At 36.5% G+C, this 15,892-nt stretch overlaps 1 protein-coding gene across 1 annotated transcript; it reads left to right on the plus strand.

Annotated features, from left to right (window-relative positions):
* The first annotated feature begins 757 nt into the window (after positions 1 to 757).
* On the plus strand, positions 758 to 14,535 carry LOC132306146 (uncharacterized). Its single transcript, XM_059803401.1, has 3 exons — positions 758 to 1,107; positions 1,525 to 1,622; positions 13,690 to 14,535. The coding sequence occupies exons 1-3, from the start codon at positions 964 to 966 to the stop codon at positions 14,255 to 14,257; spliced, it is 810 nt and encodes a 269-aa protein (XP_059659384.1). The 5' UTR covers positions 758 to 963; the 3' UTR covers positions 14,258 to 14,535.
* Positions 14,536 to 15,892: the final 1,357 nt, after the last annotated feature.

Below are 15,892 nucleotides of genomic sequence, written 5' to 3' on the forward strand. Positions count from 1 at the left end.
CAAATTTATACAAAGAAAAATACTCAACTATTAGAGATACTCTAAGTATTGTTCACACACACACACATATTATTTTATGTTATTTGGAAAAGGTCTCGAGTCCATCGAGTGGGGGGTATAAAATAAATTGCCGAAAATTGATGGGTAAATTATTTTTGTTAGGTAAAAAAAAAAAAAAAGGTTCATATTTCCATTTTTGGTCATCCCAAAATAAATATTTCGTTTGAAAAGTCAAAGTACAATTTTTTGTACCAATTTAACCTTCTTGCATTAAATAAATAAATAAATAACCACTACATCCTTGTGGATGCACTATAGATAATTTGATAATTCATTTATTGTCAATACAATAAAGAAATGTTCATTCTCTTAAAATGTTAGATTTTCAAAAAGGGGTATTCTTTTGGAACAAAGAAAGTAATATTTTTTTGTTTCGTAAATATTTTACGATCAATTAAAAAAGAATTTTTTTTTTACATCCAAACCCAGGAGCCCTAGATCAGGTAAGACATATCTGCATATGACTTCATTATCATTTTCTTTATTGAACTTTTGCAACATTTCAAAATAAAATAAAACGAGTATACAATAATTTTGGAAGGAAATGAGTATTTGAGGTGGACTAATTTTTAATAAGTAGTGTATTTTGATTGGTATGCTAGTTCCAACCAATATCGATCACTGGTGAAATTTTTCATCGTGAGTGGATCCACCAGTGAGACAAAGATGATTAGAGGGATTATACACTGTGAGTGAGAGGTAGCATAACTTTTCTCGTTCATTACTTTCCCTAAGTTTTAGATTCTTACTTTCGTCTTGTCGACTCGACTCCTAGAACATACATTTGGATCTTCGATTCTTTATGGTAACTAATAAGTTGTGTCCCGAGATTTCTTAGAATTTGCTCTTTTTTTGGCGGAAAAAGGTTTGAGAATGTAGTGGCAGAGGAGAGAGAGAGAGAGTATGAGAATGGCTGCGGAAACGAATTCACCATCACCATCACCGTCACCGTCAGCCTCAGCGTCTCCGTGTGGCAAGCGAAGTAGAGATCCAGAAGATGAGGTCTATGTCGATAATCTCCACTCTCACAAGCGTTACCTTAGCGAGGTTCTCCTTCTCTCTCATGGGATTTTTGTGTTTCTAATTATATGAACAAATGGGTTTCTATGCGCAAACTTATAATGGGATTTTTTTCGTTACTAATTCTTTGAGCGTATGGGTTTCAATGCTTGTGTTTCGAACTAGGTTTTTGAGCAAATTTGTTGCTCGTATATGTTCTTCCATATAATCTTTTGTTGTTCTATTGAAATTTTTATATATTTATTTGGGAATCGGTGAAATTTGTTACATTTTCTGTGATAAATTTCCAACCTTTCCCCTTAGTTTAAGGGTTTTAATATAATTTTTAGGTTTTCAGCTGTTCTTGTTGTTGCAAGATTTGTTTTTTTTTTTTTTTGTTTTTTTGTTTTCACATTCTTAGTATGAGCAAAGCCCTGGTTATATAAGAATTGGGTAATGGTGCAGATTATGGCATCAAGCTTGAATGGATTGACAGTTGGAGACCCACTCCCTGAAAATATTATGGAATCTCCTGCAAGGTCTGAAAGCATGTTTTATCTAAGGTAATTATGGTATATGTATGTGTTTGTACATATATATATGTACAGTTTTTTGAACTTTTTTCAATCCATATCACTATGCGTTTTCAGAATTTGCATATATATATATATATATATAGATATGTATCTGTGTGCATGGCTTTTAGAATTTTCTATATTGCTAATCAGATAATGGAATACTACTTTGATTAGTGAATCACGGATTATTTTAGAATAATTCATGACCTAACTTTCTCATGTAATGAGAATTATGTCAATTGATAGATCTGGAAATTTTTGTTGCTATTGAAACTTATTGTCGACAAGTGTGACCTTTAACTACTGATGCTCTTCATAATAGAGCTTGCTTATGATGGAGTAATCATTAATTTGAACTACATCTAGAGTAGAATGCAGTATGAGATGCTATAATAATTGTTCACTAAATTCGCATTGTTGTGCTAGTTATCATTATTCACTGGGCAAGTTGGCCTTGTTACTGGGTATGATAGCTGTTACTTTATAATGTACCTTGAATGAGAATCACATAGTTTCTAAAGCATGACATACTGATTAGATTTTCACTGCCTGGTATTTTGCTGTGAGGAAATGGATTTTCTGATACATTTTCTTTCTTTCTTTGGTGGGGAATGGGGGGCTGTCAAACACAGTATCGCACAATGAGGGACTTCTGAATCTATTTCCTATTTATTCTTAATTTTAGACTGCTGGTTATAACTTTAATCCAGAGTCGGCCACTTCTTTTGCTCTTTTAAGCACAGCTTCATCAAGTTAGTGTTTGTGTTTTATTTGTTTTAAAAGGTGAAACCATGAGATCGTACTTTATGATGGTGGTTTATCACCCACCCAACTATGAAGTAGTGTTATAGGTGAAAATTCTCCTTGTGTACTTAGTTAGAGTTTGCTGGAAGCACTTATTACACATTAAATTGTTGCATGCCCCTAGTGACTCTATCAGATCGTGGAACTTTGCTTTTCCTAGTCTCCTTTCTTCCCTTTTTTCCACTAGACTGCAAGAATGTCTCACCCACAGGCTTATCCACTGTCATCTCTTGATTAGGTGCAAGAGATAGTTCAGATTGGTCAGTAGGAACGAGGATACCTGTCCCAACCAGAGCCTCATCCCTTTGAGACAGTTCGTCGAGCACAGCGAATGCATTAAGGTGATTCAACCTGTATTGGAACAATTTACACCTTATTCTTTACCTTCTGTTTGGACTTGGGTTCCCTAAAAGGTTCCTCCTCAGCCACTACACCATTCAGACTGGATTCCTGACCTGAAGCACTAGGGATGTGTCCGTCAATCAAAGTAGGTGTCTTTGTGATCTTCGGCAATGCCACACATTTTCCTTTTTCTTTCACCACCCATTTCTCGGTGACTTTAGACTTGGGAATCTTTGGTGAAGCCACTAGTGGACATTTGTTCACTGCATGATCAATCCTATTGGGTTTCCACTCATACTCGATTTTCACATTGCACTCATGACCATGAATCAAAATGGGAACAGTATCCGGAAAATCGTGTTGCACATCAATTTCAATCATGATGCGGACGTAGAGACCCCTTTCCCTATTCAGAGATGCTTCATCCATATACAATGGTCTGGAAAAATTTGAAGCAATCTTCGAAATTGCAGTAGCAAATCTTGCATGAGTAGGAATATCATAAAGCTTCACCCATAATGGAATCGACGCGAACATGTCACGTTCAAGTTGTATATGCTTGTGCCAGCGCTTGAGAATGATAGGCCTACCTTGGAAAGTATGCACTCTCCCCATTACACTAGTGACTGTCGCCGCATCAGGAAGCCGCACCTGAAAGAATCCATCTTTAAGAGAAACCACCACTGCATTGTTGCACCATCTTTTCTGCACTAAGGCCTTGAAGTGAGGGAAGTAGGGTTTACTCCCTAGCACATAGCACACCACCGAGTGTTGCCAATACTTCATTTCCTCGGCAATATTATGATCCAAAATCTCAACCCTCTCTTGTGATCGACAATCCTTGTAGTACGTGAGGTTTGAGAGACAAGTTTCGGAGTTGTCAACCAGCAATGAACTCCAAGTAGGGTGTGGGGTAAGGCTTGGTTGTGAGGACGACGTCCCCACTGGAATGGGGGAGGAGGTCTGCCCCTCCTCCATTAGACGCACCCCTTGCCGCTCCAAACCCTAGCTGAAAAACCCTAGTTGTCAAGGAGAAACCCTAATTGCCCTTCTAGAGAGAGAATCGACGACAACTCCAAAATTGATTTCTGATCTCTAGTGATACTTCAACCTAATTCTTCTTAGTTACTTCAATACACATTTTTAACAAGTTTTGAACATTAAAATTGTAACTTTTTCAACAAGAAAAGTTCAAAATCACTTCAAAATTTTATAAACTTTTATTCAAAAATAATCTGAATATAGAATGACTATTCTGTCCCCAAAAACAGTCCAGAAAAACCATCCTCTTCTCTCTCTCTCTCTCTCTAATGTTTGAATTTACAGAGGCTCCACCAAGTAGCTGCGCCAAATCCTTTGCTTTCGTGGAAGTGACGTTTTAAAAACAATTTCTTAAACAATAATATCTCTAAAATATAGCAAGAATACGTCGAAAACACACAAAAAAAAAGAAGGAAGAATAAAAGTACCACTCCAAAGTCCAAATATAACATAAAAGAGAATTTAGCTCAAAGGGTAGAGCTCTCATGACAACTATGCAAATGCTCAAGCTAATTCATGCGAAATAAGAAAGGCCAAAAAAGGTTGATGTGGAAAGAAAGCTAAATTTTCATTTAAATTGGTAACCAGAATTACACAACCTTAATGAAATAATGGCACATAATTATTCTCTCTCAAATTACACAACAAGGACATTGACCAGTCACCTATTGCTTTTATTCAAACACATCTGCACTCCAAAATACCTACAATAAATTTTATTAACCTAATTAATACGCATAGCTGAAATAAGCTTAATTTAGCTAATTCTTGGATAGAAAAGCTTGGAGTTTATTGCTCTAAAGCTTTATATCTCAAGTTGAAGCCCAGGTCCTTGTAATTTCACAGAAGCATTTTATACTTGTTGGAAAATATTATTATAGGAACTCTTAAATTACTCTTGGATAGAATATTTGATATGAGAATATCATAGGAGAGATTTAGCCTATGATAGAATATTTGATTGGAGTGATTTTGGTATTAATTTTAGGAATCTTCCATATTTTCCATATTTATCACTTGTATTCTTTCACCTATAAATAGAGGTGATCATTGTATAGAAAGATTAAGAGAGAATATACTAAGAGTGATGTAGCCCTTTGGGCTTTATGTTTCTATCCTTGCGTTCTTCATGTTTAAATTTATCTTCAATTTTATATCTTTCAACATGGTATCAGAGCAAGTTTATCATACCCTACTCTATACTCTACTCGTCTCGGATTTTCGAATCAACTCATCTTGAATCTCCGGATCAACTTGTTTTATCTTCGATCTTCGGATCAACTCATGTCAAATTTACTTGTCTCAGACTCTCACAACTTCATATTTAGTTTCAAGTTGGACACTTGAGTTAAAATCTCCGTGTACCAACTTGGGGGGGTGGGTGAATTGGAAAATATTATTATAGGAACTCTTAAATTACTCCTTGATAGAGTATTTGATTTGAGAATATCTTAGGAGAGATTTTAGCCTACGATAGAATATTTGATTGGAGTGATTTATGGTATTAATTTTAGGAATCTTTCATCAATGTATTTTCCATATTTATCACTTGTATTCTTTCACCTATAAATAGAGGTGATCATTGTATAGAAAGACTAAGAGAGAATATAATAAGAGTGATGTAGCCCTTTGGGCTTTGTGTGTCTATCCTTGCGTTCTACATGTTTAAGTTTATCTTCAATTTTTTATCTTTCAACAATACTGAAGTCTGAACAAATTAGCAAATCAAGAACAGATTCAATAATTACACAACTGTCAGAACAAGAAGGAACAACTGAAAAAGCCCAGAAAATAAAAAAATTTGAAACCAAGAACATAAACAGAACAATAAGGAACAAGTTAAGCAACTGAAGTTACCCAAAAAATTATAACAAAGAGCCAAAAATCAAAATTTAAGACTCAAAAACCTAGAACAGAAAATCAATTAATCAAATACCCATGCATGATGCATATCAAAACTCTTAAAAATTCAATTAATTAAATACCCAAAAAAAAAAAGGAAAAAAGGTGAACAGTAGAATTGCAATATTCTGCCGATTCTTAAGTTTCTACCCAAACGAACGATTTCATGCGATTCAACTCGTTTTTGGGGTCTAGGATCGTAGAATTGTGCGATTTCACAACCTAGAATTGCGAATTTAACAGCGAACGCGCCAAAATTGTCCTTAAGCTTTTGTTGGGACTCCTCGGTGGTGGTAGTGGCGTTGTCGTCAATGGAGAGGTCGATGGTGCCCCAATCAATGGCGGAGAGGTTGATGGTGCTCCAATCTATATGTTTGTGACAATTCCCAAAGTTTGGCCCATCTTAATATTTTTAATCTTCTTTGAACAGGCTTTGATGCTCCTACCTAACCCAAGCCTAGTGTCATGTTCAAGGTCTAGATTCCGAACCCAAATGCAACCAAGTTTCCTCTCCAAGTCTTTTTGTCCTTAATTTGACCGATTTCTCAATTCTAAGCATGTAAGTATGAATTGTAATTCTTTTTCCTCAAGTAATATATCATGTTTTTAATTTTAATTTTTTTAAATAATGATAATAAATTCATTGAACAACATATTATTATAATTAATTTAATTTCTATTAATTATTTTGGTTCAAAATTTTTTATCGTAATGTTGTCCGAAGTCACCCCACTAAAATAATTTTTGATCATCTCACAAAAGGAAAACTTGGAAAAGAAAAAAGAAAAAGACAATTATTTTAAAACATCTAGAATGTGTTTCACTTAATTTTTCTTTCACATAAACTATTTTATATCTTGAAAATTAAAACTATTCTATTTGTTTCCAAAAGCATTCCAAACAATGAAAATTGAAAATGCATTTTTTATACAATGTTTGGTTGGATGGAAGGATTGAGGGGGGATGGATGAGAGGAGGGATGGATAAACATTTTTGTGTTTGGTTGGAGGGAAGGGAAGAGAGGGAGGAAACAAGGAGGGATGCTTCATCCCTCCTTGCTTTAAGTTTTTCTATCCGTCCACTTTTGGGGGGAAGAGAGGAGAGAAAAAAGGCATAACTACCTATATTTTATAATTTACGATTTTAACCTTTTCAAAAATTTTGAAATGAATATCTACCTTTTATAATTTTATATAATGAGGGTGTATTGGTAATATATATATATATATATATATATATATATATATATATATATTTTGAAAGTAAAAGGGTGTATTGGTAATGTTGGAAAATATTATTATAGGAATCCTTAAATTATTCCTTGATAGAATATTTGATATGAGAATTTCATAGGAGAGATTTTAGCCTATGATAGAATATTTGATTGGAGTGATTTATGGTATTAATTTTAGGAATCTTCCATCAATGTATTTTCCATATTTATCACTTGTATTCTCACCTATAAATAGAGGTGATCATTGTATAGAAAGATTAAGAGAGAGTATAATAAAGATACGTTGCCGTTTGAGTTTTGTGTGCCGTGAATGTAAGCCCTAGTGGCTGAACCACGTTTATTCTCATGTTCTTCATTTTCTATTGCTCTCTTGAACTTTAACATGGTATTAGAGCAGGTTTATCATACCCTACTCTATACTTTACTCGTCTCGGATTTCCGGATCAACTCATCTTGAATCTCTGGATCAACTCGTCTTGGATCTTTGGATCAACTCGTCTCGTCTTGGATCCTCGGATCAACGACTCTCACAACTTCATATTTAGTTTTAAGTTGGACACTTGAGTTAAAAATCTCTGTGTACCAACTTAAGGGGGGTGTTGGAAAATATTATTATCAGAACCCTTAGATTATTCCTTGATAGAATATTTGATATGAGAATTTCATAGGAGAGATTTTAGCCTATGATAGAATATTTTATTGGAGTGATTTATGGCATTAATTTTAGGAATCTTTCATCAATGTATTTTTCATATTTATCACTTGTATTCTTTCACCTATAAATAGAGGTGATCATTATATAGAAAGATTAAGAGAGAGTATAATAAAGATATATAGCCTTTTGAGTTTTGTCTGCCGTGGATGTAATCCCTAATAGCTGAACCACATATATTCTCATGCTCTTCATTTTCTATTTCTCTCTTCAACTTTAACAGGTAAAAAGAATATAAAAACTCTCCTTCTCTTCCTTCCAACCAAATAAGACAAAAGTATCACTCCATTCATCTTTTCTACTGTCCATTTCATTTAACTAAACAAAAAATGGGGAAGACACCTTCCCTTCCCTAGGGATACCTCATCCATCCCTCCTCCTTTTTTTTCCATCCATTTTTCCATCCCTCCAACCAAACGAAACATTAATTGTAGAATCTTCTATTGACCTCCACGTGTCAGGACACGGGCCACCACAACACAAACCAAGCACCTTCTCTTGACAACACAGAACTTCTGTTGCTATGTGTCACTAACCCACAAATCAATCACCACCTGTGGTATATATACACCGTTGAACCTATAGATTATTAACTAGACACATTCATCAGTTCACTTGACTTTGGTAGGAAAAGAAACTGAAGAAATTAAGCTGAATCCATGGCTGAAGAGTTCAAGCTAGAGTCTCCTAGTATAGACAATGAGTTGTCGGGAGTCGAAAAAGAGTTTGGCTTTGTAACAAATGTACAGCGTATCGAGGTGGTTGTTACTTCTCTGGGCGTCCATGTAGTGCATAACAACGAGATTTAATGTGACCAAGCCCCCCACAATGGTCATACTGTCCACATTGTTGTTCAGTCGTCCAGGAGGAGGGCAGTGCTAGAACTCTGAACCGAATCGAATGGTGCAGCTGAAGGATTGGAACACGAATTGCTATAGCAGAACGATCAGCAAAAGTTGCACGTAATGGATGAGTTTATCATCTCTCGTCTAACAACACGTGGGTGTATGCATTCTCAAGAGAAGGGAATGAAGACAAGGCCAACAAATGAACACGAGCATACTCAAACTTGTTAACCCTAACCAGAAACTGAAACTCTTTATTCTTCTCCACAATCCCCACATATAAAATTGCATCTTTTGGATCCTTCCACTCTTGGAAGGAATCATAACATCTCCTCCCAAATAGCACAAAGACTGGCGATGTGACTAGAAATTGTCAAGTCACTAGGAGTAACCCTGGTGATATCTCGCCCCAACTGGAAAATCCTTGCATTATTCTGCCTCTGAAAATAAGTGTGTTGTACCAAATCCCAAATTTGTTTAGCGATCTTCATGAACGTATAGCCAACGGCTATGTTTAGTTGCATTGAATTGATTAACCAAGACACAACCATGGCATTATCTACAAACCACTGTGGATGTCTTATCTGATTTGACTCTTTCTCAAAGTCAATAATAAAGCCATTCTTGCCTTTGCCTTCAATGAACATCCTGGCAAACAATGCCCATATCAAATAGCTGGATTCGTCCAACTTCATTGTGGTGATCTAAACTCCTAGATTTTTCGATGAGGTCATAGGAAAAATGGCACCACTACCCACAAAACTCGAACCATGAGAATTAATAGTCGAGAACCCTGAATCTGTCATACTTTATCACACGAAAATAAACAACTCCAAAAACACCACAAATCCTGTTAACTAATCAAAGTGTCTCCTCAGCCATAAACAATCAACAGTGTCTACTTAAACCATTCCTGAAAATTCTAAATATAGACTTTTTTAGAAGATTGTTGCCTTTTAACAAGGCCCTTTTGGGAAAGTGGTTGCGGAGATTTGGGGCGGAGAGGCATAGATTGTGGAGAAGGGTGGTTGCGAGTAGATTTGGGGAGGAGAGAGGTGGTTGGTGCTCCAGGGACGTGATAATCCCTTATGGCATTGGGGTTTGGAAGTCTATTCGGAAGGGGTGGGATGAATTCTCAAAACACATTAGATTTCAAGTGGGGGATGGGAGGGGGATCCGCTTTTGGGAGGATATTTGGTTTGGTGATCTATCTCTTGCCATTACTTTTCCCAGACTCGTTAGGATTGTTATAAATAGACAGGCTTTTGTGTTTGACTACTATTGCCTTGATAGTGGGAGAACAATTTGGGACATGCGTTTCTTGAGGCACTTTCAGGATTGAGAGATTGAGGATGCCACTAATTTTTTGGAGATGGTGAACAGATAGGAGCTTACGGGTGACCTTTTTGACTCATGGGTGTAGGTTCCTTCTCTCCAGGGTCGTTTTGGTGTTTGGTCTTTCTACAGGTGCATTACGGAAGCCCATGGGGATTATTTTCCATGGAAATCTATTTGGAGATCCAAGGTCCCCCTCAAGGTGGCTTTTTTTGTGTGGACTTCGGTGTTAGGTGAGATCTTAACTTAGGATAACTTAAGAAGGAGAAGACAGGTCATGGTTAATTGGTGCTACATGTGTAAGAGAGATGGGGAAACAATTGATCTCCTTCTTTTGCATTGCCCCGTGGTTAGGGATTGTTGGGTCTTACTCTTGAGTTTGTTTGGGGTTCAGTGGGTTGAATGTTGGTTGAGGCAAGGTGAGGGTGTATAGTGGGGGCCCAAGTCCGTGATTTTTGGAGGGTTACGCCTCTTTGCATCTGGTGGTGTTTATGGCTTGAAAGAAATAGGAGATCTTTTGAAGGAAATGAGTCTTCTATGCGGGATTTAAAGTTCTCTATTATTAACACTCTTTTTTGTTGGGTTATACGGAGATATTGTAATTCCATGGAGGAGATGGTTGATGTTTTGGACTCTTTGAGGCTTTAGAGGCCCTATTAGGCCTTGTGTTTCTTCTTAGGAACGTGTTCCCCTTTTGAAATCTTTTTTAGTAGTGCTGCCCACTTACATATAAGCAGGACAACCTCTTCCTCAAAATCTGGAACCACTCTGTAGACTCGCAAGATTTTACCCTAGCCCTTCTAGATGTTGGAGACCAACCATACCAACTTACCCAACCCTAGAAGAGTAAAAAGAACTTGTAAAACTTAGAAATACCTGCTTTTGATGACAAATAAAAATCCACTGGACCATGTGTAGGTAGTAGCTTCACAAGGTGTCGCAAATAGCCTAAGGTGGTTATCGCACAAGCTGCAAGGCTGCTGGAGGTTGTATAAAGGTGCTGGCTCTATTACCAAGAAGAAATACAAACTAGAATAAATGCAACAGAAATGTGTAAAGGCTTGAATGAAAATCACTCATTTATAGCACATGTTAATATTACAAGAAAGGAAACTATATGAAATCACTATACATTCTATGCCTAGACATATGCGTAAATAAAGTCAAATTTCATGATTCTAGGCTATCATATCTGAGCTAATAGTATGGTTATTGGCGTTGCCGAAGATGGTGCCAATGACCTTGGGTGTATAAATTGTAAAAACGTATCTTAAGAATAGAGAATTTTATTCATGATGAATTGTGATCTCTGTTTTTGTGCTTTATTCTCATATGGGTTTCAATCAATTTGTTTGCAATTTTCTTTTATGTTTATGATAATAATGTAATTTACAGGTTGTGCACTGGGTTTGCCCTCTTAATGTAATTTACAGGTCGATTCACTCATGATAGAGAAGACCCAATTGATCCCATCTGATAATTGGAAGCCTTATTTCCATGAGACCAACCTGGTTTTTCATTCATAATATATAAGCCATGAGTTTTATATTGCCAGCAAGGTTGGGATTTAGGTATCACTTCAACATGTAATGATAGATAGAGGAAAGAGAGAGCAGAGTAAGGTTAACTAGGTGTGTGTCAATACTGTATCTCTCTCTCTCTGTTTTTCTCAATTCTATATAATCTCTTTCATCTCACATGTTAAGCCAGAAGAGAGTGGGTTTTGCAGAAATTAAGGAATATGTTTATTCAAAGCATTTTGTGCTAGATGGAGAAAACGTAATGAAAAGATGCAAATTGAAAAATCATGAAATAGGGGAGGTTTACATATGGATTTGAAAGAGGCAATAATGGTGTAGAAAGTGTGTGTGAGAGAGAGAGAAGGGGCAGTGTTGGTGGTGATGTGAAGGCAGCAGATATAGTGGTGGTGGTGATGGAGAGAGGAGAAATAAAGAGATTGGTGGGGCGGTGGTGGAGAGAAGTGAGAAAGAGTGGGGGCAGTGGTGGTGGTGATAAGAGAGAGGGTGCGGCAACTCTGTAATGTATTTTTTTTTTTGATAAGTAGCAACTCTGTAATGCATGTGTAGACATATGTGCGTGTGTGTGTCCATTAATGATAAAAATGGTGCAAAGGGTATAAATGGTCATATAAAAAAGTTATATTAGCGCAAAATGGTCAATTTAAGAGAATGATACAGGTTATGGAAGTATTTTTACAAGGTCAAAGTGTAAGCAAGTAATTTTTCATGGTGTCAGAGGTTTGACTCCTTGTCTAACTAATGGCAGGGGTGTTAGTGTAACACGGAACAAACCTCAGGGGGTGTGAGGATACCACTCGCCAAAAGTTCAATCTACTTGTAATTAAGGCAAACCTCAAGGGGGTGTCTGTGCTATATTTAATTGCTTCTTTATTTAGAGCCTATGTTACATGGACTCTTCAAAAGTAGTGAAGTACCCGTATCAGACACATATTGCTCGGACATGGGTATGGGATATGTTTGACACTTTTGGTTGGACATGTACTTAAAAAGCATATCCAGTCATTCAATTATATTATATTATTACTTTAAAATGAGTTAAATGCCTATATTGAACATTATATTAGATAAAAACATTACTTTACTCTATAAAATAAAATAAAATAATTAATGAAATGAATATTTAGTTGTGTCCACATGTCCTTCTGTTTGGAGATTTGACACGTCCCACGCTTGGATACATATCCGTATCCAACACACGTCCCCGAGTCCATGTAATATAGTTTAGAACATATTAATGATTGCATTTATATATATATATATATATATATATATATATATATATTATTTTTTTTACTGAGCCTTAGCGCAACAGTAAGGTTGTTCCATTGTGACCTAGAGTTCATGGGTTCGAAATAGGGAAACAACCTATTCGCATGTGAAGCTAAGGTTGCGTACATTTGACTCTCCCCAGACCCTCCAATGGCCGGAGCCTCGTGCATTAGGTTTGCCCTTATAATTTATTGTTTTTTTAATTGTTGTATCTTACTATACTCATATCAAATTTTTTTTTTTTTTTTTTGGTAGTATCGTTGTACCCATATTATGTCGTATCCATATCCATGCTTCCTAGCATATCACTTTATTCCTTGGATACGTTTCCTTTACTCATGGTCCTCATCAATGGATAAAGATGCGTGCTGCTCAAGGGTCGTGTCCTTGTTCTCAGGCAAATCTAATATCTGTCCTTGGGTCTCAAGGTCCCAGCAGTCATCACAGATTGCATATGATAATAGACTTAAAAATGGTTTTTGGTAGTGTGGTTTAGTTAATTATCAGGACTCGTATAGATCAATGCCATCTAAAATAGGTTTTGAGTGTGATGATTACATTATTGTGAAAAAATTTAAACTATTTACATTCTTATTTAGGAAGGAATTATGTTCTCAATATTTTGGCAATAATTCACAACTATGATGTCTCTTTACCAAGTAGAGGTGGTGCATGAGTTTTCTCTTTTGTCACTATTGATAAAAATAGGTGAGTTGAATTGGTGTTTAAAAAAAAAAAAAAAAATTGAAGATATAATAAGAATAGTATCACAATGTGCAGAAAGTGAGAGCAAACATAAGTTTCTTTAACAGCTTTGGTCTTCGCTTCTGAATTTGCCTAGTTGCATATTGTTTTCAAGGTTATGTTGGTTGATTAGGTAAGTAGACACTAGAAATTGGTATGTTAATTGATTCTTTGATGGAATTTTATACATGATTCTGTTTATGCCTTTTTAATAACGGTTTTCTTTCACTTTGCAACGAATGAACTCATGTCTTCTTTTCTTGGGTGACTTTCATGCTTTCAGGGATGACGTGTCCTTACAATATTCACCAATGTCGGAAGACTCGGATGACTCTAGATACTCTGAAACTCCTACAAATACTTGTCTATCCCAGCCTGATAGCCTACCCAGCAGTCCAGTTTCTCCTTACAGGTATCAAAGGCCACTGAGTGGGTTTTATTCTGCTCCTTCAACAGCTTCATACCCTTCACATTGCTCCTCTCTCCCTGCTGTCACATCCTCACAGCCTCGTCAACGAGGATCAGATTCTGAAGGTCGGTTCCCATCATCACCTAGTGACATGTGTCACTCGGCTGACTTGAGGAGGGCTGCACTACTGCGGTCTGTGCAGATGAGAACACAACCTCCAGGCCCACCTTCATTCGAATTGCCATTCAGTCCGGGACAAGATCCCGGGCATAACATAGAAGCCGAAGATCGGCCATGTTCTTATATGAAGTCTTTAGTTGATGAGAGGGAATATCCGATCGAACAATGTCCTTCATTGAGTATCTCAGAACCTGAGTATAACCAACAAAAGTCTTGCAAGGTGTTGAATATGAATTTAAAAGATGATGACCCTGCAGGTTAAATGATTTATGAAATTGTTTCCTAACCACATCTTGGAAATGTGTTCAGGGGTAACATGCTGAAGCTGTTTACAATTGCAAGAAATTTTATGGGGGAACTTTAGTTTGTGGGAACCCCTCTGTGTTGTAGATGTGTCTAATTTACTTGATGCAGACATTTTGGATCCAGAATATATAATTTGTACATATTGTAACACCAATCTGGAAGAAGGTATATTTGCTTATTAACAATAGAAAGGTTTTACTCAGTTGGGGGCTGAAAAAAAAAAAAAAAAAATAAGATAGCCATAGGGGTAAGTTTTGACTCTTTTTGGATGCAAATAATTCTTTGGGCAACCAACTAGGGGGGAAAATAAAAAATAAAGACATCATGAAGGAAAGTTGTTGATGACGTCATAATTGCCGTTGTGCCTATTATAGTTAATCAACACTATAGGCAAATGTTAAAAGACCACGTCACTTAGGCCTCCGGAAAATTTTGTATACTGTTTAAAACAAAGGCCAGACTTCTTAAGTTGGAACTTGGAAGGGGATATCCATTGCTGCACAATTTGTTGTGCATAAAAATTGTAGTTGTAATTTGTTACTTTGATAATATAACATCCTTACTTCGAAGTAAAGGTGTCATATGTTTGAAATAAAGATTATACTTAGGTCCTATATGTGCAACAATCTTGTTATGATACATCATGATTAATAAAAATAAAAAGTCTGTGTAGAGGCTTCTCTGCCAGTGCAGAGTTTTCTTGCGTTATCATGTCCGACAAGAGCTTGCTGGATGTTATCAGTGTACTCTGGGTTAAGCTACAGGCTGTTGTCATTCTTTAGCCATGGGATCCTGGGGTGGTCTCTGTTTTAATGGTTTTCTTCAACCATGGGATCCTGGGGGTTTATTATTGGGTTTGTGGCTCAAAATTGTGTGCAGAAATTAATTTCCTTTTCCGTTTTGAAATACTGAAATTTGTGAAGGAAATTGTGTCCCACTAAGTTTCTATTTTAGAGTTGAGATTGATATGGTAACTTCTTATATGTAAGTTGGGAAATACTTGTTCAACAAGGAATTGGGTTTTGAAAACTCTATAAATAAAGATGGGTGTGAGGGGTTTAGAGAGAGAGAGAAGAGAGAAAATATATAAGGGGTTTAAGGGTGAGTGTTGTGGGGAGGAGTGAATATACATAATTTTCCAGTGTATACATGTAGCCTCATAAGAGATAATGAGTGAGTGAGTGGGGTTTTGACATGTGATTGTATATTCTCTTCCTTGATTCATAATAGTGAAATCTCTCTCTCCCATGGATGTAACCCTAGAGTTGGGTGAACTACGTAAAATATTGTGTTGTGCATTGATGTGTATGATTGTTATCTCCATATATGCTTGTGTTGATGTGATGTGATAATACTTCCGCTGTATGTAATGAAAGAGGGATTTAGATCTCAACAAAAGTTGACCGTTGAGTGGGTTGGAGGGAGTTAATTATCCCCAACAACTGGTATCAGAGCCAATGATGGGTCAGAACATGTGATTGGTCCTGGAGATTAGTAGAAGAAAATTAGTGCGAAGCTTGTCAGAGCAGAAGATGATCGTGGAGATTCAATTAAGTGTTGATGATGACACGAAGGTACGAAGAAAGTGATG

The sequence above is a fragment of the Cornus florida genome, unplaced genomic scaffold (assembly GCF_030987335.1).
Source record: "Cornus florida cultivar Cherokee Brave unplaced genomic scaffold, ASM3098733v1 CherokeeBrave_3.0.0_Hap2_Chr05, whole genome shotgun sequence".
NCBI classification, from domain to species: domain Eukaryota; kingdom Viridiplantae; phylum Streptophyta; class Magnoliopsida; order Cornales; family Cornaceae; genus Cornus; species Cornus florida.